Raw genomic sequence first — 25,714 nt, forward strand, 5'->3', positions numbered from 1 at the left:
CTTGGATTCTTCCTGGGATATGAAGCCATCAACTGCCCCCTCTAAACCCCCCCGGGATGTGGGATCCAGGGTGGGGAAGGGAAATTTCCCTGGGATTCTTCCCAGGATATTTAAACACTGACTTCTCCCTCCCCGCAAGCCCCCGCCCTGGATGTGGGATCCAGGTTTCCGTGCACGGCTCAGCTGTTCCCGAGCGGGGAGAGGCGAGGGATGCTTCCTGCGGCATTGTTGTAACCATGACTCCGCGGACGTCATCCCGGGAAAATAGCGCCGGGAACATTTGTGGAACAAAGCCGAGGGTCCTCGGCGGAGCCGCTGCCATATGCACGCCGCTCATTTGCATATAGATTAACTCGCCGAGAAAAAAAAAATAAATAAATAAAATGAAAAATTGGAATTGAAATTGGAGCCGCGGGATTCGCGGCGGGGGTCAGGAAGGTGATTCCAGGGGGATGTTGGGATGGGGACGGGACAGGTGCGTTCCCGGCGAGGGTTTTGGCTCCGCTGATTCAGCAGCTTTGGTGCTGCCCTGTCTGGAATAATCCCGCTGGGAGCTGGGATGGGGAAGCATCAGAGCCCTGGAAAAGCTCTTTAAATCGTTTTCATGGGTCCGTCGGGCCTGTAAATAAAAACGCTGGGAAAGGGAGGGACAGGTGGAAAACAGAGAGGGAAGAAGGAATGCCAGTGGAGGGAGGCTGGAGGAGCGGGGTCAGCAGAGCTCGGACACCGCAGCCTGACCTCCCTCCTCTCCCCCATCCCATCCCATCCCATCCCATCCCATCCCATCCCATCCCATCCCATCCCATCCCATCCCATCCCATCCCATCCCATCCCATCCCATCCCATCCCAATTCCATCCCCCGGCCCCTCCCTGCCACGGTCGGGATATTTCCCACCTGGAAGAGCCTCAGGGATTGTACCTGACCCCTCCCGAGTGTTGGTGCCGTAGGATTTATCATGAAAACACTGAAAATTGAATTTTTTTGGTTTTTTATTTTTTGTTTATGCCTCCCAGTTTTGTTCCAGTTTTCCTTGGAGGGGAATGAAAAATAATGGGATTATATAGGAATGATCCCATTGGAAATGCCCAAAAAGTAAATCCTTCCTCGTTTGCAGCGGAGTTGTTTGGCAGGAGGTCAGAGCAATGAGAAATCATTCCAGGGAAATTCCCAGGTGTCCTTCCAAGGTAGAAATCATTCCAGGGAAATTCCCAGGTGTCCTTCCAAGCTGACAGGGTCTCCCTGGAAATTTGAAACCCACCTCCAAGGAACGGGTTTTATCCCCCTCCTTGAAAATTGAAATTTTACCAATAGCTCCCAATTCTTTTTCCGTGAAAACTGGAAGTTTACTGGTAATAAAAATAATATTAAAAAAAATTTAATCGGCAGGAAAATTAATTATTGTTTTGAACTATTTGGCTCTTTTAAAAAAGACAGAGTTATCCGTGTTTGTGGATAAATATTGTTGCCAGAGCTTTTTCCGTGCGTAAACGAAATTGTCAGGAGATAAAATGATATTGAACGTTTTAATCTCTTGGTGTAGTGAGAGGAAAACAAAGTTTTGAATCAATTTCCAGTTTGTTTTTTTTTTTTTTTTTGTGCTGCTCAGAGAAGCCGAGGGAAAATTTACTTCAGGGAATAAATTCAGCAGAAATCCTGGAGAAATGAGGAGTCCTTTTCATTCCCATGGGCTTTTCCAGTCTGAAAACTGGACATCCCTTTCCCAGTCAGGAACATTCCTGTGCTCAGCTGACTTCCCTGCTCTCTTTTAAGCAAAAAGCGCTTTTTTTTTCCCCCCAGTTAACAAATCCCAATAAATCCTAAAGTAGCTCCGTTCCATATCCATTGGGATACGGATTCCGTGAGAGTGCTGCCCGTTGGGATTCTCCCGGCTGGAAGGAGCATTTGGGAAGTTTTTCCCCCCCCTGTGTATTGAGGGCTTCCAGATCATCTCCGACAGCTCAAAGACGGGCCTGACTCACCTTCAGCTGAGTCATCCCTGATACTGAACCGTCCTTCCAAGGATGGAAACCTCGGGAAACTTTTCGCTCCTGGCAACTCCCCCACCCAAGGCTCGAGTCAATAAATCCAGCACAGGAGAGGTGACATCAAAGGGTTCCGAGTTCTCTTTGGCGAAACACGTCCCCAGCGCGAGAAGAAAGGTAAATCCCTTCCCGGCCGTGCCAAAATCGTGGATCATCTGCATCAAAGGCGTCAAAGTTGCTTCTCTCCGTGGTTTATCCTCGCTGGGAATGGTTGCTGAGTTCTCCAGAATTCCCTGGAGCTCTGCAAAGCCCTGGAGGTGGAGTTTGGAGGCGGCCATGGGAGGGAGCAGGGAGAGGGGACGGGTGGGATGAGCTCACCCGGAAATCTGGGAGCAGAGGAAGTGGCTGCTGCAGGGATTCCCTTGGCTGGATGCATCCCGGGGTTTGTCCAAAGGGGTTCCTGCCAGCCCCGTGCCAGCCTGGAAGAGGAGTTGGAGTGAGGAACGTCCCGAGTGCAGCTGAAATGTGGAGTCGTGGAGTGGGTTTGGTGGAAGGACCTGAAATCTCATCCCATTCCACTGGGACACCTCCCACCATCCCAGGCTGCTCCAAACCCATCCAGCCTGGCCTTGGGCACTGCCAGGGATCCGGGGGCAGCCACAGCGAATCTGGGAATTCTATTCCAGGACTTCCCCACCCTCCCAGCCAGGAATTCCTTCCCAATCTCCATCTAAATTTACCTTCTTTCAGCTTACAGCCATTCCCGGTGTCCTGTCCCTCCATCCCTTGTCCCCAGTCCCTGTGCAGCTCTCCTGGAGCCCCTTCAGGCCCTGCCAGGGGCTCGGAGCTCTCCCTGGAGCTTCTCCTCTCCAGGTGAGCCCCCCCAGCTCTCCCAGCCCGGCTCCAGCCCTGCAGCAGCTCTGTGGATTCCTCTGGAATCTCTCCAGCAGCTCCACATCCTCCTGATCCCATATTCCTGGTCCCCGTGATCCCATTTTCCTGGTGTCTGCGGCTTTAAAACTGAGCTGGATTGACTCAGATCCCGTCCCTGGGAAGTGTGGAAGTGGGATTTGTACTACTCCATCTGCTACCTGAGGAGGAGGGCGAGAAGCGCACTTTAACGAGGAGAACTTTTGGGAAGACAAACATATGGACTTGGGAATTGGATGGATCCTTGTTTTTTTTTAATAGTTCCGAGCTGTCCAAGTGGAGCTGAAATCATTTTAATTCCCAGGAAAAAGGCACAGGGAACAGCTCCTTAATTGGACCTGAGCAAGGTGACGTGAAGGGAAAACTGGGAGTGCTGGAAGAGAATCCCATGGTGGATTCTCCATCAGGGAACTGGAGGTTTGCAGTTCTTCCCTCCTAAATCAACAATTTAGGAGAAAACCCTGGGAATTTCTCAGCTGGATTTTGAAGCGTAACAGGATTGTAGAAATCCGGGGGAATGGAACAGCTGGGGACTTCCAGCGTGGTTACGAAACCCACACGGAGATATTTTTGTTCCAGATCCAAGTGGAGTGAGGTGGAGTTATGGGGAGGGAGTTTGGAAATTGGGAAGATTTTATTTGCCACTTGTAGCTTTTCCCCCGGCTCCCACCTTTCCTAAAAAAATTCCCTTTGGATGGGAGGTCACGCCCAGCAAAGCTGCATTCCCACCTCTCCGTTCCTTTGCTTCCCACCTCACATTTTCCAGGTTTTTCCTTCCCTTTCCTGGCATTCCCCCGGAAATTTCTGAGCTGCTTTAAATCCTTGAAACCCAAATTTTAATTAAATGCAAATAAAGCAGAGTGGATTTTCATTTGGATTTTAAGAATTCATGGAGTATCCGTTCCAAACTTGGGGAACACAGCAGCGGTGTTGGCACAGAACTCCAGCGGAGCTTTTTTATCTGTTCATCCCCTTCCAGACCTGGATTTTTAAGGATTCTGATCCATAGGCACTGAGAGAACTAAAATTTAACGTTTTGTTCCCTCAGAGGGTTTCAACAACTTTGGAAAAGAGCTTTGCCATAAATTATTCAAGTAATAAATATATTTGGGATTCGTTCAAGGTTGGATGGGATTTGGAGCAACCTGGGCAGTGGTTGGAAAACTTGGACAAGGGATATCCCTGTCCACGGCAGGAGATGGAATGGGATGGGATTTAAGCTCCTTTCCATCCCCAACCGCTCCACAAAATACAGATTTTCTCTCTCCATGCTCAGTGTGAAATCCGTGTTTTTATTGACTTGATACATCCAGCTTTTCCCCCAAATTTCTTCCGTTTATGGCAAGGTTCCTAATTACCAGCTGTGGGATTTAGTGGTTTCCTTGAGTTTCTTCCCGAAGAAATCCGGGAAAATACAGGATAATAATGAGGTGCTGTTTTCTTATATAGAGACATTAAAAATAAATAAATACATACAAACACATAAACACAGATCTAAAATCCTGGAATGGCAAACACATCCACAGCCGGGATGCAGCTGTTTTTTGGGGAAAAAAAAAAAAAATCCCTCAATCACGGGAACAATTGGGAAAACAAACCCTGTGCCGTTTTTAGGCCGTCTCCAGAGAAGGGCTCATCAAATCTGCATGAGCTCCATCCCAGCTCTCCCTGTGCCCGTGTTTTCTCGGGAATGGCGTGTTTCCTCTGGAATGTGGCGTTCTGCACATCCAGGCGGGGTTCAGGAGGGTCGCTGCTCTCAGCCAGCTCTGATGGATTGGATTTGGCAGCTCCGTGGCCCTCAGGGCTTCCTCAGCAGCTTCCTTGGAAAACGGGTGAGCTGCTGGAAAAGAAGGAATCTGCCTTTTGTGTCCCTCCTGCAGTTTTCCCCTGGAAGTTTCTCCCTTTTTTTTTTTGGGTGTTTTTATGGATTAGTTGGTGATTTGAAAGGTCCGTGGAAAAGGCAGAGCGGCTGTTCCTGCGGGACACGGGGGCAGAGGTGTCCTTGGCTGCCTCCGGCACCTGGAGGTGGCACCGGGGCTCCTTTGGCTCATCCAGACCTGGGATTGGATTTATTCCAGTGGGATTCCACCAGGCTGGGAATTGGCACAGCTGAGGGAATGGGAATGTCGCTGAGAGCTGCTGGCACCGGAGATTCCACAGGGATTAAACCTCCGGGCTGGAGAGGAGAAGCTCCAGGGAGAGCTCCGAGCCCCTGGCAGGGCCTGAAGGGGCTCCAGGAGAGCTGCACAGGGACTGGGGACAAGGGATGGAGGGACAGGACACAGGGAATGGCTTCCCAGTGACAAAGGTTTAACGGGATATTGGGAAGGAATTCCTGGTCAAGAGGGTGGGGAGGGGCTGGAATAGAATTCCCAGAGCAGCTGTGGCTGCCCCTGGATCCCTGGCAGTGCCCAAGGCCAGGATGGAGCAGCCTGGGACAGTGGAAGTGTCCCTGCCCATGGCAGAGGTGGAATGGGATGGGATTTCAGGTCCCTCCCAACCCAAACCGTTCCCGGATTCCATCTGCACAGTTCAAGCAGGGAATGCCACATTCCATTTTTTTTTTCCTTTTTCTGGACTCCACATTCCATTTCTGGATTTCGCATTCCAATTTTTTTTTCTGGATTTTTTTTTTAACCTGGAAACCAAACGTGAGCGTTTACAACAGCTGGGGATGGATCCTGGAGTTCCTGAGCTGCTGCCTTTTCCTGGCAGAGGTTTGCTGGGAGCTGCCGTGGGATCAGAGCTCCTGGAATGCTTTTTAATCTCCTGTAATCCAATCCATCATCAACGTCGTGAATTCCCATCCTGCTCCTCTCCTGGTTCTCGTGGAAAACCATCCCAAACTCCTCAAACGCTCCTCATTCAGCGTTTTCCTGCAGTGTCCCAAGTAATTCTCTTTTGATCCAGGTGTTAACCCCTAATTTTCATGGCATTTGTTTTACCTGGAATTGCCTTTTCCCAAAACGTGGAAAAGCCTTGGCAGGGAGTTCTCTTGGCATGGATTTAAACCCAGGAAAGGATTTTCCTGGACGTGGAGCTTCCTGTGCTTGTGTTGGAAGTTCTCCCCAACCGACTGGCGCTGGGATTTCACGTGAAGGCGGAACTTTGCGTTCTCATCTGATTTCATGGTTTCAGTTGAATGCTAATGAGCCCTTAATTATCATTTCTGGGAGTTAATGGCTGAGATGACGGGCTCGGGGCTGTTCCCCGTGGTGCTCCGTGGGGGATCTCCAGATTCCGGCACCTCCTGGGGATGAGCGGGGTGGATGCAGCTCCAGGCTGGGGACAAAGCCCGCGTTCCCCAGCTCGGGTTGTTCGAGGAGGGATGGAGGGGCAGGTGGCAATTTTCCCTCTCCAGGGGCAGGATCCAGGGAATGTTTAGGGAAAGTTTAGGTTGGATATTGGGAGAAGGGGATGGAGGGGGGCACTGAACAGATCCCATGGGAATGGTCACATTCCCAAGGCTGCCGGAGCTCCAGGAGCCTTTGGAAAACAGGCACAGGCTGGGGTTGTTGGGCAGTCTGTGCAGGGCCAGGAGCTGGATCAGTGATCCCTGGGGATCTTTTCCAGCTCAGGACATTCCCTGATTCCATCATTGTGGAATTCCTTTGTCCCTGATGCTACAGAATCACAGAATGGTTTAGGTTGGAAAAGACCTTCAAGACCATCGAGTCCAACCCAAACGTTCTGCTCCGGCACCACCTCGTTCCTGTCCCTCTCCACCCCCTCCTGAACTTGGAAGCACAGGAATAATCCCGGTGCTGGCCAAACCCGACTTCCCATCCTCATCCTCACATTCCCTGCCAAACTTCCCAAAACCTGTTGAACTGGGCTGATTAATCCCGAATTTTGAATTCTTTTCCCCAAGACCCTGGCGCTCGTCCTGCCGTGGCCGCTCCGGACCCGCTCTGCCTTCCCCAAGTTGTTTCCTTCTTGCTTTTCTATGGAAAAGAAAAAAAAAAAAAAAAAGAGGATTATTCTGGTTGCAATTTCCATGGAAACAATTACCATAAAGTATTGATCGCCCAGGATGGATTGGGAAGCATGAAAGGATAGAGGTTGTCTCCATGGAAACACGGACATCTCGAGCTTTTCATTCCTTAAGAAAAGGATTCTTGTGGCTCTCCTTTGAACAAGTCCCCGGTCCGGTCGAAAATAATCGTGTCGCTGTAATTAAAATCGTCGGTGTGATCAAGAATCTGTTTTAACAGCGGCCCTGAGTTGCGAGGAAAAGTCTGGAATGGAATTTTCCTAAAAAAAAAGAAAAAAAAATTAAAGGATTTGCATCATTTGCACAGCATTTTTCACGTTGAAAAGTAGCTGAACCACATCATTAACGGCCTGTGAAAAACAGGTCAAAATTTGGCCTTTCCCTTCTGGAATTTAGGGAATTTTGGGGTAGGATTTAACTGTTTTCCAGGGTTTTGATGGATTGATAAAGGAATCCCCAACCTGGGACAGCTGTGGGTGGCTCCCCAGGTTGGATCGGGTTCAGGAAGAGCTGAGGTTGGACTCGAATTCTTCTGATTTCAGATCTTTTATTCCTCATCGTAGAACCTTCAAGGCTTCATTGCCGGGGATGTTTTGGGCGCTTCAGGAATTCCTCCAGGGAAATGATGGGAGAACGGATCCTTTGTTGTTTCAGGAACAGTTTGGGTGCTCAGACCTCAAATCCCAGAATCCCAGACTGGTTTGGGTTGGAGGGACCTTCAAGCCCACCTTGTTCCTGCCTGGCTGCTCCAGCCTGGCCTTGGACACTTCCAGGGATGAGGAATCCACAACCTCTTTGATTGAAAGATCCCCAAATTCCCAAATAACCCAATAACTGCCAGCCTGGAAATCATTCCAAGCTTTCCCCTGGATGCTCTGGTACCAGTGGAGCCTTTAAGTGGATTTAGAAATCCGGTGGAATAAATGGTTTTCCCAGAGGAAAACCCTTGGAACATCCAAATCCCCGTGGAGGAGTCTGGGTTTGGAACGAGTTGGGCTTGAAGGTCCCTTCCAACATGGAATCACCATGGAATGATTTGGGTGGAGGGGACCTTCAGGCCCATCCAGTCCCACCCCTGCCGTGGGAATGGATTTTTTTCTGTCTCCACCTAAATTCTCCTACGAGCTGGTTTTTGCTTTTATGCCTTTCTATCCGTGTTCCTGTGCCAGACTCCAGCGAGGTTTTCATAATTCCCTTCTTCAAACCAAAGGTTCAGAGCTGACCTCACTTCCAGATCCTGCTCCGCATCATTCCTTGTGTTTAGATCGTAATTATTCCCAGCAAATCCGATGTTTTTTCCTGCTTCATCCCGCAAACCTTTCCTGTCCGTGCTCAGTCTCTGTGCTGTGGTTCCCTTCAGCAGCCCGAGAGGCTGATAAATATTTAGTGTGATATAAATAAGTACCTCGGTACCACATTAAACATTCCATCAATTAAAATCCCTGCTAATTGAAGGCAAACCTTGTCAGCGTGATGGAAAGCGAGTCCATTAAGGCAGGAAGAGCGGCATTGAGGAAGGAACGGGATTGTTTTGGCAGCTGCGAAACAATTGCGGCTCTTTCAGACTGTATATCATTCTTTTCTCCCCTTTTTAAGCTTTTTTTTTTTTGTTTTCCATGCAAATTGAGGGTGAGACCTTGCTGGGGATTTGGGAATTCCATAAAAGGGGGATGTGCAAACTGCTCCTTTTCGGGAGGAAACAGTCAGGCTGTGGAGACAAAACAAATATATAATTTTTAAAAATTTTTTATTTTTTTAAATTTTTTTTTTTCATTCCAGGATTTTTTTTTTTTATCCACCTTTTTTTAGTGACATCAGGAGCGTCTGGTTTTTGTAACTTGGATTCGAATTGTTTCCAGTTGTACTTGGATCTACGGAGTCAATCCCTGGTTGGAATCGCAGAATCCTGGGATGTTTCGGGTTGGGAATGACCTTGAGGATGATCCCATGGGCAGTGACACCTTCCCACTATCCCAGCCTGCTCCCAAGCCCCATCCGACCTCAATGAAAACCGGGAATACTCCGTGTTTAATTTTGGAAATGAGGGAAAAGAGGGAATTACTACACAGCAAGAGGAAGGGGGAAGTGATAGGATCCAGGAAAAGCTGAGGATGACGGAGCAGAGGAAAACCAGGAGCTGGAGGATCCACGAGTGTGTGGGCTGGCAGAAAATGTGGCTCAGCAGGAGACGGAGCAGTCTGGGATGTCAGCAGGGGTGGAGGGATGACGAGGCAGGGATTTGAAGCTCAAACCTGCCACTGGAACTGGGATTTGCTTCCCAGATCCCTGGTTTGGCCCGGAGTTGAGTCCTGGTTTAGTCTCTGCTCGTGACGTGTGGCTGGATGCAAAGTTTTTCCTGGAGATCTGCAGGGAAAATCAGAGTTTGTGCTGCAGACCTGGAGGGAAAGACTTGGAGATGTCAGGGATAATCCTAACGAGTCAAACATTCCCGTTTCCTGTCTTTTTTCCTGGGAAAACGCAAACGAATGGCTTATGGGGAGGGCACAGGAGATTTCCTGTGCTGGGATCGGAGGTGGGTTTGGGCTGGTGGGGTCAGGGAAGGGCTCAGCCCTGGAATTCGGGATGTTCCTGCAGCTCCTGATGCCGAACCCACATGGATAACTTGGTTTCCTTCTGCTCCCAGAACAGGGGCAGCGAGAGCTCAACCTCTGCCCCAGAAGGAGGAGGACACTGGGAAATCTCCAGCTGGGAATTCCTGATTTGCTGCCCTGTGGAAGCAGGAGCGGCTGGGGAAGGAGCCTGGTCACAGCCATTCGTTGCTCCCTAGTTCAGGCAGAGTTTTCTGCCCACCGTTTCCCAATTTTTATGTGATTCTTGGTGCCTTGGGAAGTTTGCTTTTTCCCGGCATTTGGTGCAGTTGGAGATTTTTCCATCCCGGACTGGTTTGGGTTGGGAAGGACCTTAAAGCTCATCCCACCCATGGGTGGGGACACCTTCCATAGAGCAGGTGGCTCCAACCTGGCCTTGGCGAACTCCAGGGATCCAGGGGCAGCCACAGCAAATCTGGGAATTCCCTCCTCACCCTCCTAGCCAGGAATTCCTTCCCAATATCCCATCTAACCCCCCCTTTTCCAGCTTAAAGCCATTCCCTGTGTCCTGTCCCTCCATCCCTTATCCCCAGCTCTCCTGGAGCCCCTTGAGGCTCTGGGAAGCTCCAGAAATCTGGAATTCCTGGAGCAGTGCCCAGGGGACCGTTGCTCCTGATGGAGAGGGATCTTTTCCCTCTTCTCTTCCCTCAGGATCTGTGGAAGCACGGGAACAAGCGGAGGTTTGGAGCTGAGCTGTCATTCCAGGGATCTCCCTGTGTTCCCAATCCCATTTCGGTGTCGTCTGAGTCAAACCAGGGGCAGCAGCAGTGCCTCAGTCCCCTCGGCCCCAGCAAATCCCGATTTTATAAAGTCAGACCTTTCCTGTTTCTTCTGAAAACTCGGAGGGGAATATTGTGAGTTCCGGAGGAATGACTCGTTTTCTCTTGGAAAAGGGAACTTGTGCCTTACCAGGCTCAGCAGAATTCCAGGATTGGAGATGTCAGGTGGAAAAGAAACTTCTTCTTCTTCTTCTTCTTCTTCTTCTTCTTATTATTATTATTATTATTATTATTATTATTATTCCTATTATTATTATTCCTATTATTATTATTCCTATTATTTTTATTCCTATTATTATTATTATTATGGCCTTTGGTGATGTCTTTAACCTCCAGCTACAACTCTTTCATCTTTTATGGAAAAGAAATAATTGAATGTCCCCGCAAGGTGCACAGCAAACCTCTGACTCGCTTCCCCATCATTCCAGCGGGTCCATCCGCTGGAATTCCAGCCCTTTCCCACCGCCCTGTGCTGCAGGAAACCCATCTGGAAATTCTATTTTTTTTTAAATTCCAAGCAAACCCTTTAATCTCCAGCTGTCCCTGGAAGTTGAGGGGTTTTGTGTTTTTTTTAGTGTTAGTTTGGGAGGAATATTTGGAAAATTTCGGGATGCTTTCTGTCTGTGAAATTCCAGAATCGCTGAGTCTGGAAAAGCCCTTCAAAGACCATCGAGTCTCTTCACAGAATTCCAGGATGGTTTGGGTTTTTCGGGAATTTAATCCTATCCCATTCCACACCTTCCACCATCCCCAGGCTGCTCCAAGCCCTTTCCAGTCTGGCCTTGGACACTTCCAGGGATGGGGACTCCAGAACCTCCCTGAAATCCCCAAATTCCCATAAAATAACCCATCCAAACCTTCCAGTCACCGGGAGGAGCTGCAATGATTTCAAGGATCTTCCCAAATTCAAGCTGCCGTCCCTTCATCCCTCTGGGAACTGATCCCCTCTTGGAAAAACGCCGGGAGCAAAAAAAGCTCCTGCCCTTCATCCCCGCCGTTATTTTCATTCCTTCGCGTTGTGTTTGCACGGAGGCTTCACAATTCCGTTTGCTGCCTCCCACACGGAGCTGGTGCCTCCCGAATGCGGCAGGTTCCCGTGGAGCCGGGAGCAAATAATCCACCTGGATTCCCAAAAAAAAAAAACAAATAAAAGAGGAATTTTGTTTTCGTGCTGTTATCTGAATCGCCAGAGAGGGGATCAGGATGCGTTTGGATTTTGGGATGGGATTGGCCTCTGGAAAAGGCTCTAAATTCGTTTTTTGATGGAGGTGTTGTTCAATCCGGGTTTTACCTCCCACTTCCCAGCTCCCATCAAATTATTTGGTTCTAAATTACTTTGGAAAAGAACTTTGTGATAACAGAGCTGGGTTGGGGTTTGGGGAGTTGTTCCATGCTTTCCTTGGGTGTGGTCTCCATCATTTTATCTGGAATTCCATCAGTTGGAATAATGAACGGAATATAAAACATTCATTTAATGCCGTGAAATTCTCACCAAGAATGGTTTATCCTTGGGTCTGACTGAAGATTTGGTTTAGATTTAACTGAGAATTCCAAGTGCAGCAGCTCATCCCAAACGCCGGGAATTGACGGATTCCACGGCATCCTGGGAATGGCTGCCAAATTCACGGATCCCACAAAACTGGGGTGGGAATTGCATCCAGAGGCTTTGGCTGGATGCAAAAATAAAACACGAGGCAGGTGAGCAACATTCCTGGGAAAGAGAAGCTGCGGATTTCTGTGGATCAGTTCCTTGGGAATTGAGTTTCTTGGGATTGAGTTTCTTGGAATTCCACCCATTTTAGGAGCTGTTCCCGGGAATATCTGTAATACTCACGGCACATTTGATGTCCTAAGAACAGCGTGTTATGGATGGATGTCATGGACGTGGTAATTGTAAATTACAGCGTTCAGCTGGGTGGAATTCCTAATTAACTCCCTAACGAGCTGCCAGGGCAATTAGCAAAGGCAGGGCTTTAAGGGATGGGAGCAGAGCTGGATTTCGTGGATGTGGGTGGGGAAGCTTGGCTTGGAATTAAATTTGGAAAAGCAGAATCTATTGACCAGTGTTTCGGAGCTCCAGTGCTGACTGGGAGCCATGGATCTGATCCTGTGGGATTCATTTTTTTTTTAGGAAAACTGGAATTTTCCTAAAAAAAATCCCAGCAGTTGCCTTTGGCCACGTCTCCAACCATCCCTGATTGATTAATCCTGAATTTTTAACCTTCCTGAGGCAGATTTCCAGGGATAGGCTTTAACCTGAAGGGTTAAATGGGATTTTGGGAAGGAATTCCTGGCTGGGAGGGTGGGGAGGGGCTGGGCTGGAATTCCCAGGGAAGCTCTGGCTGCCCCTGGATCCTTGGAATTCTCCAAGGCCAGGCTGGAGGAATTTGGGATCCTGGAAATGTCCCTGGGGTGGGAATGGAGCTTTGAGGTCCTTCCAATCCAAACCACTCCAAGATTCCATGATATTCCCACAGGATTTAATTGGAGTCCAAGGTAATTGGATTAATTAGCTTCCCTCGGATAGAAAGAGTTAAAAACGGGAACAAACCAGCTGAAAACACAACAAATTCCTCATTTCGGTTTTCCACACGGGGAGGACAAAATTCCTCATGGAAACTGGGACTAAAATCCATTGGATGTGTCCAACAAACTGAATTATTCATGGCAGCTGCAGTGGCAGGGAGGGGCTGCAGGAGATTCATTAATTAATTCCCCCTCCCCTCAGCCTCATTAGGGCCACTGGAAGCCCCCTGGGTGGAATTCCTGTCGTGTCCAATTAGCAGCTCATTAATCCCGAGGTGACTTTTTCCTGGAGGAGGGATCCCGTCCCGTTTGTTTGGTTCTGGTTTTATTCCCCGGGATCTGATTTCATGAATTGGAATCCGATTTTAGGAATTTGGTCCCATTTCCGGACTAAACAGTTTCCAGTTGCTCTCCAAATCCTAAAAAAGCCAAACATTCCCTGGATTTTCCCAGTTTTTATGTGTAAACGCACCGGTGTTGGTGCCTGGGGGTTTCTAGTTGGGCTCCTCATGTGGAAAACTTGGGGAAAAAAAAAAATAATCAGGCTCAGGCCGAGTTTTTTGTTCTCTTAAATTCAGGAATAATTTTGCAGCTGAGCCTGCTCCCCCCTGGAATTGCTCCTTGGAGGTTTCAGAGGTTCCTCTTGGAGGTGTTGGGGGAGTTGTTGGAAAATTTGGATGTGGAATATGTGCGAGAATCATGAAATCCTGGAATAGCCTGAGCTGAAGGACATCCAGGGATCATTGATCCGACTCCCGCCCTACAGACCAATCCCAAAATCCCACCCTGAGAGCGTTTTCCAAACCCTCCTGGAGCTCTGGGAGCTTTGGGAACGTGCCCATTCCCATCCCAGTGCCTGCTACCCTCTGGGGGAGGGATTTTTCCTGAACTTCCGAAGGGAATCAGCTCCAGTGGCTGAACTGAGACAAACTGATGCTGGTTTTGTTCTTCCACGACCCACGTTTCCCTTCCCTGCACATCCACGACTTGCTCTGGCTCGCTGCCGTCCTTGTCATCCGGATGAAATCACAACAGACCCTGAAACCCTTGGGAATTCCTGACATTCCAGCAGCTCAGCATCCCGCCCTTCACCACAAAAAAAAAAAAATCAGAGTTTCAGTCGAGTTTTGTATTTTCAAATGGTCACTTCGGATTTGACTCCTCTCCGTGGCTGGGATGGCTCCCAGGGCACTCCTTTGGTGCTGAAGAGATTAAAACTGTGTTTTAAGAAGAAAATTTAAGCTCATTTCCGACCTCAGGCGCAATAATCTTTATCCATAAAAGCCGGAAAATTCCCTGCCCTGTGCTTCACCTCAGCTGCTTCAGCTCAAAAGTGTCGGGATGCTTCCTTTGATTGAAAATTCCTCTATTTATGGTGGAAAAAAAAAAAAACACCAAAACCCCTCTGAAATGCGATGTTTAATCCAAAAACGTGAAGGGCGGAGGATAAATCTTCCTCCTTTCCAAACATTTATACAAGGGAAAGGAAAATCCATCCAAATCCAAGGGAAGAATCTCCAGGGAACAAATCAAACTTCGGGGCTGTGGATGAATTTCTTTTTTCTTTTTTTTTTTTGCCCTTTTTTTGCGATTCTGTAACTCGCGTCTTTCGTCCGGTTTTTAATCTGATAAATTTGTTTTTAATGTTTTATTTCCCCTGAGCGGCCCAACAGTCACATTTAACAGGAGTGGTTGATGATCTGCTCAGTGCACAGCAAAAAAAAATATCCTGGAATTTCGAGAAGTATCCAGGGATCGAACCCAGCAGTGGAGCTGGGGAATGACTCAAAATTACAGATTTGGAGAAGAAATAATTCCGGGATTTTTGATATTTCTTGCGTGGAGAAAACAGCAACTTCACGGTAGAATTTGAGAGTGAAATCTTTTCAATTTCAGATCGAAATCTTTTCAATTTCAGAGTGAATGTTTTTACATTTCAGAGTGAATTCTTTTAAATTTCAGGGTCGATTCTTTAAAATTTCAGCTTGAATTCTTTTAAATTTCAGGGTTAGTTCTTTTAAATTTCAGGGTTAGTTCTTTTAAATTTCAGCTTGAATTCTTTTAAATTTCAGTGTCAAATCTTTTAAATTTCAGTGTCAAATCTTCTAAATTTCAGCTTGAACTATTTTAAATTTCAGGTTGAATTATTTTTAATTTCGGGGTGAATTATTTTCTGTTTCAGAGAGAATTCTTTTAAATTTCAGTGTCAAATCTTCTAAATTTCAGCTTGAGCTATTTTAAATTTCAGCGTCAAATCTTTTAAATTTCAGAGCGAGTCCTTTTGAATTTCAGGGTCAGTTATTTTAAATTTCAGAGCAAATTCTTTTAAATTTCAGTGTCAAATCTTTTAAATTTCAGGGCAGATTCTTTTCAATTTCAGGGTGGCGTCTTCCAAATCGATCTTTTCAGGTGATTTTTAAATAGAGTCCCATTGGCATCCCTTTAATTGCAGATTTTCTCCCGGAAAACCTCGGAGGTCTCATCAGCACAATAGGATTGGCCAATATATTTCCAATTAAACTCCCCGATTCCATGATCTAATTCCGTTATCCCAGAGTCATTAGGGTTGGAAAAGAGCTCCAGGATCAAGCCCAACCTTCCAGGGAATCAATCAAATTCTCCCCCCCCGATTTTTCAGGTTGGTCACCTGAAGGTTTCCTTTGCTTCTCTCAAGTTTTGCTTTTAACCCCGGCTCAGAGCATCCCCCCCCTCTCCCAAAAAAAAAAAAAAAATCCCAAATATTCCAAACGATTTTTTTCTTTCCAAAGGCCGAAGCAATTCTTTTCCTCATCACAGCTCCGTGGGTTCATTGTTTGGGTGGACACACAGATATTCCCTCCTCTCGTGATGGAGATGAATGTGTTCTCCTTGGGTTCCATCCCTAATGAAACAGTCGGGATTTCGCATCTCGGGCCGGGGGGGGCTAAAAATAGCCGGGCCTTGGGTTTAATTACAGAGTTTGCTTTTTTCCCGAGGATTGTGTGCGCCGGAGGTTGGAAGGGTTTTGTTTCCAAGGAAACAAATGCTCGGCGCTCACCGTGCATTCCTGTGGCTCCTGCAGGGAAAAGCCATCGCCGTTCCCAGGAGAGAGGGGGGACTTGGCTGAAAATTCCCGTTTTCCTGGGATTGGGAGGCTCAGGACCAATTCCAGCAGCTCCAGGTGCTGTTGGAATTTCCTGGAAGGGGTGGTGGCCCCATCCCAATCCCGGTGTCTCAGCTCCGTGAGGTCACTTGGTGCTCCAAGGGCTCTTGGAAGATGTGGGGCTGCAGGAGCGGCCAGGAATGGCAGCCCTGGGCTGAATTCCAGCTCTGCTCTCTCATGGAATATTGAATTCCGTGGTAAATGAGGAAGTCAGAGTGGTTTTACACTTTTACAGGGTGACAGGACACAGGGAATGGCTTCCCACTGCCAGAGGAATGGAATTAGATGGGATTTTGGGGAAGGAATTCCTCTCTGTGAGCATGGGGAGGCCTTGGAATGGATCCCTGGAATTGTCCTGGACAGGGCTTGGAGCAGCCTGGGACAGTGGGAGGTGTCCCTGGCCATAAATGGGATCATCTTCAAGATCCCTCCCAACCCAAACCATTCCAGGATTCCAGGATTTTGGGACTAGTTTGGAAATAGTTGTTTTTATGTGTTGCAGGTGCGATGCAGGGAAAGGGCAGAGCAGTGCCAAGGGGAGACAATTCCCAGTTCCATTCCGCTGAAAATGAGGGAAATGGGAGCAATAAAAACAGCCTGAAAACCATAGGGAATGGGCCGACAACTTGGAAAGAGCCCAGACGCCAGAGTCCAAACATTCCTGTGTGAGTGGAGGGGGTTTTTTTTGGGAAAACTTTGGGAAGAGCCTCTCTTCTCCCTGTTGTGAGATAAGGATATTCACGGGGTAGGGAATGACGGTTAAACTCTTCAATTCCCCTTGTGTGGATGTGGGACGTGGAGAACTCTGGGAATCGGGACTCTGGGAGCTGCACTTCCCCCCCAGATCCAAAGGGCTCCTGCAGAGCTGCAGAGGGGATTCCCGAAGCCATTATTTGGTGGTTTCGGAGTTCGTTGTGGAGCCTCCTTGGAGAACAGGTGCACCCAGGTGGAGTTTGAAGGAATATCCAGTTTATTCCCAGCAGAGCAGCTCCAAGGCTCTGCATGCCGAAGCTCAGCTCAGCCGCGGGCAGTTAGCTCCGGGAAACGTTCTGGCACGTCCGCTCTTCCCGAATTATTTAAAAATTAGCGCTGTTGCGAATGGTCGCAGTTTCCAGCGTGCCAAAATCTCCTGCCTTGGCTGAGTGTGCAGGGAGAGGGGGATTGTTAATGTGCTGCTGGGGCTTGGAGCGGGAGTTGTTTTCCGTGGAAAAAAAAAAAAAAGAATCACTGCTGTCAAGAGGAGTTGATTTTCTGTGGCAGGAATTTGGGGTGTCACCGAGAGGGGAGCGTCAGTGTGTCAAGGAAGTGATCCCAGAGTTCCCGACAGGTTTGGACGGGAAGGGACCTTAAAGTTGATATCATTCCATGGGCAGGGACACCTTCCACAAGGCCAGGTTGATCCAAGGCTCATCCAACCTCATCATCCGGAGGATCTGTGGGACTGAATCCCAAAGTTTGGTGGGTTTCCAATGTTTTTGCTCCTTTAGTTGTCAGAAAGGGGTTTGGGAAGCTGAAGATTCCCAACTTTTCAGGGTTTGGGGGCTGGTTTAGAGTGAAAATCAGGGCTGGAGGGGTTTGTTAAAGGGGGGTGAAGAGCTTAGGATTGTCCTCGCCCGTGTCCTGCTCCAAGGCTCCTCGTATTCCCAGCTTTTCTTTGGATGCTGCAGATGGGACACTGCTGCCACCAGGCAGCTTCAGGAGCTCCATCTGCAAAGATTTGGGATCTTCTCCTCCTGGGATTCACCTGGGATCACCACGGCCGTGGTGGGTGTGGAGGCTTTATGTGAGGAAACTTTTGGAAAACAAGATTAAACTTCCCTGTGCTGCCCTGGGCCTTCCTCCCCGCCGCAAAACCCGACAGAACGGGAAATGTTGGGAAACATTTCCCCTGCAGATGGCTTTGTGCTCCGAGGAGCTTGAGGGATGATGGGAACGAGCATGAGGGGAGAGGAGAAAGGAGCAATCCGAGGAGAAGTGCTGCTTTCCCCGGCTCCTGGCAGGAAATCGCTCCTTAAGTGGCGCTCCCGAATTGTCAGCTGCTTGTTTTAACACCAAATGTGTAAAAAAAACCCCAAAAAAACAACAAAAAAACCCCAAAAAACCCAGCCCCTGCTTCTCTCCAGGAGATGGGAAAGCTCCGGAGAGCTGCAGCTTCAGGGCTTGGAGACAGGGAAAAAAAAAAAAACAACCACCTGTGGGGGGTGATAAGTCATAATATTGTGACCTACTGCAGAGAGAGCGATTTTATTCCCAGATAAATCAGCGCTGTGCAGGAGGTGCAGGGAAACCAGGCAGGTTTGGGGATGCTCAGGGCCTTTCCCAGCCCTCATCCTGCTCCTTGTGGAGATGGGGATCTTGGTGTTGGGGTCTGAACCCAAACCCAGCTTTGGATGTCCGGGCTGGAAACGCCACGCTGGGGGTTTCTCACTCATCCAGGGGCTGAGCTGCCCTCCTGGCCTGGGAGCGGGGAGAGAATCCCCGCGCTGGGCAGGGATTTTGCTTTTCCAGAGGGATTCCCTGGTGGAGAGGGAGCCAGAGTCAGAGCTGGGAGAGCCTCAGGATGCTGGGTGGGAGGGCTGGCTCGTCCCAGGTCATCAGGGGTCCTGAGGCGCAGGGAATGGGAGAGAAGGAGGCTCAGGAGGGAACTCCGGGCTCTGCACGAGCCCCTGGCAGCAGGAGCCAGCTGGGATCAGCTCTGCTCCCAGGGAGCGGCCTGAGGGAAGGGTCAGCTTGGACATCAGCGGGAGTTTCTCCATGGAAAGGGTGTCAGGCATTGTCCAAGGAATTCCTGGAGGTGACGCTCGGGGCTCTGGGCTGGGGGCAAGGCAGGGATTGACTGGATGACCTCGAAGGGCTTTTCCAGCCTCACTGATTCCGTGAATTCCCGCTCTTTCCTCCTGTTGTTTCGTTTGGTTTCATCCAGAGAACAGCCAGCACTGCTGCTCCCCTGACCCAGGGAACATCCGCACTCCAAAGGCGTGCAGCGCCAAAGAAATTCCACTTTAGGCCCGAAGTTTGGGGAGGTTTCTGCTCCTGGAATCAATTCCATGCTGGGAACCTGCTGGAACCCTGGAGGCTGGAAATTTGAGGCTTTCTGTGTTAAAAGGCGCTGACCCTCAGGCCAACACCACATTTGACCTGAGGCCGTGGGACGGGCTCCCGAGATCCAGTGACAGCTCTGGTGGATTCAATAATATTGTGTGAGCTCACGGGGTGAAAAACTTGGATTTCAGGTTTTAGTGTAGAGTAATAAATGGGGCAAGATGGAGGATTTGGGGAATTGTCGGGGTCCTTCCTCTTCACGGGTTTGGGTGGTTTTCTGTAGCTGGGTGAAAAAGGTCCCCAGTGCGGGCCTTGGGGGTGAGTATTGGGTCAGAAAGATAAATAATACAGGTGTCAGCTATAATAAATAATATAAATAATACAGGTGTCACCTATAAAAAATTATATAAATAATATAAATAATACAGGGGTCAGCTATAATAAATAATATAAATGATAGAGGTGTCACCTATAAAAAATTATATAAATAATATAAATAATACAGGGGTCAGCTATAATAAATAATATAAATGATAGAGGTGTCACCTCGTTATTGGGTAATTATCACTTCAATAACCTTGGAAAGAGTTAGAGGGACGCATTTTTCCCTCGTTTCTCCAACTTGCTAGTCAGAGCTCACGGCCCATGAGTCTGTAAATAGATAAGAGTTAATAAACATCCAAGTCCGAACACGAAACCAACGACAAATCCCGACCTTGGCAGAGAAAAAGAAGCCAAAACCTTCACAGGAACGCACATCCCTGCCCCAGCTTCCCCACAAGCTGTGAAAGCTCCAGAGGTTGGAAGGAGCCAAAGTGGGACGTGAAATTCCACCTCCCCAGACGACGCAGCCAAAGGGGAGGTGAGGATTTAATCCAGGTGGGACGCTGGGAACGTGCCGGGAGCGGGAGCTGCTCATTCCCAGCTCCCGGGGCTCGCTGTGCTCCGTCGGGGAGCGCTGGAAGGATGTCAGCAGAGCTGGTGTTGATGGAAAATAGATGCAAACACTCGTTAATTGCCAGCCCGGCCAGCCCCAGACCCCTCTGCACGCAGCAGCTGCCGCCATTGAGTCATTTGCTTGGAAACTCTTCAGGAACTTTGCGGGGATGAGATGATTTTCCTTCTTCTCTTTTTTTTTTTTTTTTTTTTTTCCGTGTTTTTATTCCCTCTGCTCCTGGCACGGCTTTTCCTGCCTCTGTCCCACTCCCCCCACCTCAGTTTGGCCAGCTCTGGGTGAAGGGTTGGCTTGGAAACTCCTCCTCTCTCACGCTGGATCCCTGGGATAGAGGAATTGCCTGCTGGAAAATGGGATTTTATGGATGGGAAGGGTTGGTGAGGAGGATGGAGGCCGATGTGTCTGCCTGGGGAAGGCGAATGGTCCTGGGGGCGCCTTGGGGTGGGATTTGTGGAGCTCAGATCGGGGTGGGTTGGAGTGGCAAGTTCCTGCGGAAAATGGACCTTTAGGGATCCCATTTCTGGAGAAGGCCGAGTGCTTGTGCCATCCCCTGAGAGTTTTTATCCAGAGCTCTGGAAACTGAGAGGAACCTTCTGGAATGAGTCCAGAGGGAACCCTGGAGCTGCCCCAGAGCTCTGGAGCCGGGCTGGGAGAGCTGGGGGCGCTCACCTGGAGAGGAGAAGCTCCAGGGAGAGCTCCGAGCCCCTGGCAGGGCCTGAAGGGGCTCCAGGAGAGCTGCAGAGGGACTGGGGACAAGGGATGGAGGGACAGGACACAGGGAATGGCTTCAAACTGAAAAAGTGGAGATTTGGGTAGAATTGAGAAGGAATTCTTGGCTGGGAGGGTGGTGAGGGGCTGGAATAGAATTCCCAGATTTGCTGTGGCTGGCCCTGATCCCTGGCAGTGCCCACAGGTTGGACACTGGGCTTGGAGCAGCCTGGGACGGTGGAAATGTCCCTGGAAGGTGCCACTGGATGGGTTTTCAGTCCCCTTCCCACCCAAACCATTCCAGGGTTTAATGCTGCAGCCCCTGGCACACCAGATCTCCTGCAGGTCTCAAGCCACCCTGCTGTCGGTCCAGCTCGTTATTCCCCAGATAGAATTCCCAAATTTCTGAAAAACCCCCCATAGATTTTCTGAAAATCAGGCGCTGCGAGCTGATTATTGTGAGCGGCTCTGCGTCTCAGGATCCGAAATAAGCGTGTTTTTCGGGAGAACGGCGGTGTGTTTATTGCAAGGGTTGGCAAAGCGATATTCCTGGAGCCCTCGGGCAGCCCGTTGAGGGGAAAAAAAAAAAGAAAGAAAGAAAGAAAAGAAGGGAATTAGAATTGCAAATGAGGATTTCATCATCCTCAATCGGCGTGGCCAGCGAGGAAGGGATGAATGAAAAGCTGCTCAGGAGCCCCCAGCAATCGCAGCCATCCCCAAATCAGTCAGTGACTTTGTGCTCCCCGAGGTGGAATGTGGCAAAAAAAAAAAAACAACAGGAATTTATTTCAGTGTTTGGGAGAAAGGGGTCGGTGCTGGGGGGAAAAACAGACAGGGAAATGTCAGGAGCAGCGCGGGGGAAGCTCCTTTTGGGGTGGGTTTTTGATGACCAGCCGGGGTGCTTGTGTCTTATCCTGATTATTCCCTAATCAGCAACGAGGGGCAAGAAAAAGATCTCCAGAAAACATAATTAGGGTTTCTCTAGCTGGGCTGAAACCCCGTTAATCTGGGGTGAAAACCCCAATATTACCCCGGGGTAAGTCTTGAATCCGGGAAGACAGAGCACGGAATAAACTCCTTTTTTTTTTTTTTTTTTTTTATTCCGTGCTTCTGGTTCGTCTCAAAATTCCCAAAATATCCTCTGCTGGGTGGTTTGTTGTTTTTTTTTTTTTTTTTTTCAGGCTGCTGTGAGGACAGGGAACATTCCTGAGCTGCTGATTGAGGGAATAAAGGTGCCCCAGCTCTGGAGGCCTGCAGAGTCTCAAGGCAGCAGGAGAGCAGGGGCTGCCTTATGTAACTTCGCTTAAAGATGTGGAAAAAAAAAAAAAGAACCAACCCCATTCCGGGCTGGTTTTCCGGTTTCTGTGCGATTTTTCAGGGAATGTTTGAAGTTTTCCCCGGAGGAGCAGCAATGTTGGGGCTGCCAGGATGGCCCGGTGGGAGGAGGCTCCTCGTTAGCACGGGCTTGCAAAGGCTAATTAATAAACAGGCGGAATCTGGAGATCCAAATGAGCAATTTGGGCATTTGGGGAAGCGTGTGGGAGCGGGAGGGAGGGAGGGAGGGAGGCCCGGTGGGTTCTGATCCCAGCCCTGGGGTTTTGTTCGTTCCCGTCCTGTTGATCCTGCAATCCCTGGCTTTTCACCTCGGGAGAATTATCGAAGTGTCTACGAAACTCCAGGAGGAAAATCCCGGGGGAATGATTATCCTCCTTCCCAGCCCGGCACCCTGTGATTACTGCCACGATCCCTGCAATTCTCCACGTCAAACTGGGGGTGCTGGATGCAGGGAAAGGCTGGGTTGTGAAGGGAGACGCCGGAAAAAAACGGGAATGGGGAGGGAAAACGTACAAACGCAGCATGGTGGGGTTGGAAAAACCAACAGCTCGTGGAAGTGGCCGCTCCCGAATTAGCAGAGGATTCATTTTTGGCTTTTCCCCCCCGAGAACAGTGAGGAGAGGGTGGCGGATGTTCTTTCCACAGGGTGGGAGGTGGAGGGACAGGGCACAGGGGATGGCTTCCCACTGCCAGGGAATGGAATTAGATGGATTTTGGGATAGAATTCCTGGCCGGGAGGGTGAGGAGGGGCTGGGATGGAATTCCCAGATTTGCTGTGGCTGCCCCTGGATCCCTGGCAGTGCCCAAGGTCGGGCTGGAGCAGCCTGGGACGGTGGGAGGTGTCCCTGTCCATGGAGTGGGGTGGGATTTCAGGTCCCTTCCGTCCCAACCCATGGACATGTCGATGGATCTGTGTATTTACCTCCATCCATGGGCGCTGGGCACCTTTTTCATGGATAAGAGGCAGAATTCCGTGGCCTCCACAAAACCCTTCACCACTGCGAGTAAAACTGGCTCCTGCCAAACCCAAATGGAGCTGGAGCAAAGCCAAGGAGAGGTGCGAACTTTGGGAATACCGATCGTCCGCGCTCCATCCTGATCTTTGCCTTGCACCTTTCATTTGCCCCGATTTTTATAAAGTTTTTTATATATATATATATATATTTTTATCAAGAACGTCAATAGAACAAAAATACGGATTTATGCCTCATCTCGCAGTTAGAGGAGAGAACCACACAGTTTTTTCCAGCCTGGAAAAGCTTTTCCTCAGCTTTGAGTGTGTCAGAGCAGCTGGGGAGTCTGAGTGGGAATGGAATGACACGGCCACTCTCCCCCTTCCCTGGAGTTTTAAATTGGATTTGGCATCTTAATTGCTGAACCAGCTCCTCGTTCCTCCTTTCCGGCTGGGAGCTCACTGCAGGGAGGGGGGATTGTGGATCCTCTGGGATCCGTGGGGTGAGCCCTGCTCTGTCCCCTGCTGTCCCCTCTGGGGACGGGCAATCTTACGGATCACTGAAGGCTGATGAAATTTCTCCGTCACCCCTACAAATCCATCACCTACAAAACCCCCCCTTTATTCCCCTTTCCCGACCCTTTTGATTCCGGCCGATGGATCGAATCCCTTCCTTTGGTTGTCAAGGTGAAACGCTTGGAGACTTCAGGGGGGAGGATGGAAAAAAGAAAAAAAAAAAAAAAACCCCAAACAAACCAAACCCGGTGAAGGGAAAAGTTCCTGTGCCTGCTGAACTTTGTCCTCGCCCAGGGGAGGAAGCGCCGCTCCCGCCCGGCCCCACCGGGTCCCTTTTGTCACCTTTGTCACCCCCGCGAGGTGCGGGCGGGGCAGAGCCCTGCCAGCGTTCCCGATCCATCTCCCGGCGCTGCTGGGAGCGCTTTCCTTCCCCTCCGTCCATCCATCCATCCATCCATCCATCCATCCATCCATCCATCCGTCCATGCTGGGCTCTGCCAGCCCTCCCTGTGTCCCCGGGTCCCCTCCCGGCTCCGGGGGGGCTCGCAGGGGGAGGATTGGAGCGGGGGGGGGCCGGAATTTCGGGAGCCGCTCCCGAGCGGATGCGGCCCCATCTCCCACCCACCCCTGACGTCTCCATGCAGCAGGGAGCCGCGCCGGGGTTTGATGTGGAGCGGCGGGATTTAGATCTTGTAAATCTTGTAAAATTCCATTTTATGCAGAGAAGAGAGAGAGAGAGAAGAGACACAGACACACAAAGCCGGCGGCGCCGCGCGGGGCGAGGCTGCGGCTGGCGCGGTCCCCGCCGCCGGGATTTTCCCGCAGGAGCGGCAGCGGCAGCACCTGGATGGGGACGGGCAGGGGTGGGAAGGCGTGCGGAGGCGCAGCCCCGCTGCCGGGTGACAGCGGTGACAGGGGGAGTGACAGCAGCGCGGGGCACTCCCCTCTCGGCTGGCAGTGACCCCTGGCAGGGAGCTGGCGGAGCTTCCCTGCCCTTGGTGCTTTGGCGGGATGGACGCTCCAGGCCTTTTCCCGGCCGAGCCCGCCGCCCGCTGCCCGTAACTCCTCACCTGCAGCCGCCGCGTCCCGGGAATCGCATCCCCGCCGATGCTCCGCGGGAGGGACCCGCCTGCGGGGCTTCTGCGGCGTCACAAAACTTTGCCTCGGCTCCCGGAGGAAGGAGGGATGTGACCTGGAAAGGAGGAACAGGAGAGAAAGGGGATGTTGCCGCAGCTTGGAAAAGCGTCTTGGTTTGTTTTTTTCTCCCCCCCTTGTCTCGGGATCACTGCGAGGGATTATACAAATGAGAGCAGGAAGCTGCAGGCAAGGGGGGTGCCAGAAATAGATTCGGTGTTTTTTTTCTTCCTCCCGCTAGAAATGATGAAGAAATTTGGGAGTCCGTAGAGGCTGTTCCACAGGCACCCCCCCACTTTTTTTGCTTGCCAAGGCATTTGCATTCCTCTAGAAAGTGACATCCACCTGCAAGGGGGAGTTGCCACGTAAATCCCAAAGAACCAAAACTCCCGGAAACATCTCCGTGCCACTGAGCCAACTCCAGAGAGACCCAAGTTTGGGATTAGCAGGACGTGCCCTGACTCTTTGTCGGATGCTGGAGGAGAAGGATCAGCTGGGAAGATGTTAAATATTAATATTTTACCCAACCGCCGCCATTCGTGGATTTGGTGAGTATGCCACGGGCTTGTCCTGATCGCAGCAGCTCTGCTGGGCACAAAAGCTGGGAAATCAGGATTTTTCCTGCCTCGCGAGCAGCTGCTGGATGGGAACGTGGATAAGGGGCTTCCTGGAGCAGTGGGTTTGCTGGATGTTTTCTCCTCTGGTCTCCCCTGCCCGGAGTTTGATCCGAGGCGCCCTCGCGACGCCTCCGAACGGGGACTGTGGGGACGGGCTGGGGAAAGGATGGAAAATTTCCTCTTGTCCTGGTTTATTTTCCTTCCCCAGGTGTTTATGAACCTCAGTTTCCCTTTAAAAATTCATGAGTCCCTAAAACGTCCTTCGCTGGAGCGATTCCGTGGTGCCACCTCGGCTCCTGCTCCCTGTTGCATTTTAATGAGCAGATGGAGCAGCTGCTGCTGCCTCTGCTCGGGGCCGGGGCAGGGCCACAGGGAGAGGACAGCGACATTCCCGAGGCATTTCCCACCTTGGAGTTGGGAGACGGCACCAAAACCTCATCTTAGGGGTAAAAACCCGCTGGTGGAGTTCAGGGCTGGACTCTTTGGGTGGT

At 50.1% G+C, this 25,714-nt stretch overlaps 1 protein-coding gene across 2 annotated transcripts in view; it reads left to right on the top strand.

The window, feature by feature from the left end:
* The window catches only part of PDE4B (phosphodiesterase 4B), a 157,676-nt gene that overhangs the window by 44,070 nt on the left and 87,892 nt on the right, over positions 1-25,714 (top strand). The window contains exon 1 of one of the 2 annotated variants that reach the window (XM_066192995.1): positions 24,390-25,154. The exons of the other annotated variant lie outside the window; for it this stretch is intronic. Coding sequence (XP_066049092.1) covers positions 25,108-25,154 — 47 coding nt within the window. The 5' untranslated portion in view covers positions 24,390-25,107. Of the gene's footprint in view, positions 1-24,389; positions 25,155-25,714 lie in introns of those variants that run through there. 2 annotated transcript variants of the gene reach the window in all.

This window comes from Chamaea fasciata, unplaced genomic scaffold (assembly GCF_029207755.1).
Source record: "Chamaea fasciata isolate MVZ Bird 193981 ecotype frontalis unplaced genomic scaffold, bChaFas1.0.hap1 SCAF_10, whole genome shotgun sequence".
In the NCBI taxonomy this organism is placed as follows: Eukaryota; Metazoa; Chordata; class Aves; order Passeriformes; family Sylviidae; genus Chamaea; species Chamaea fasciata.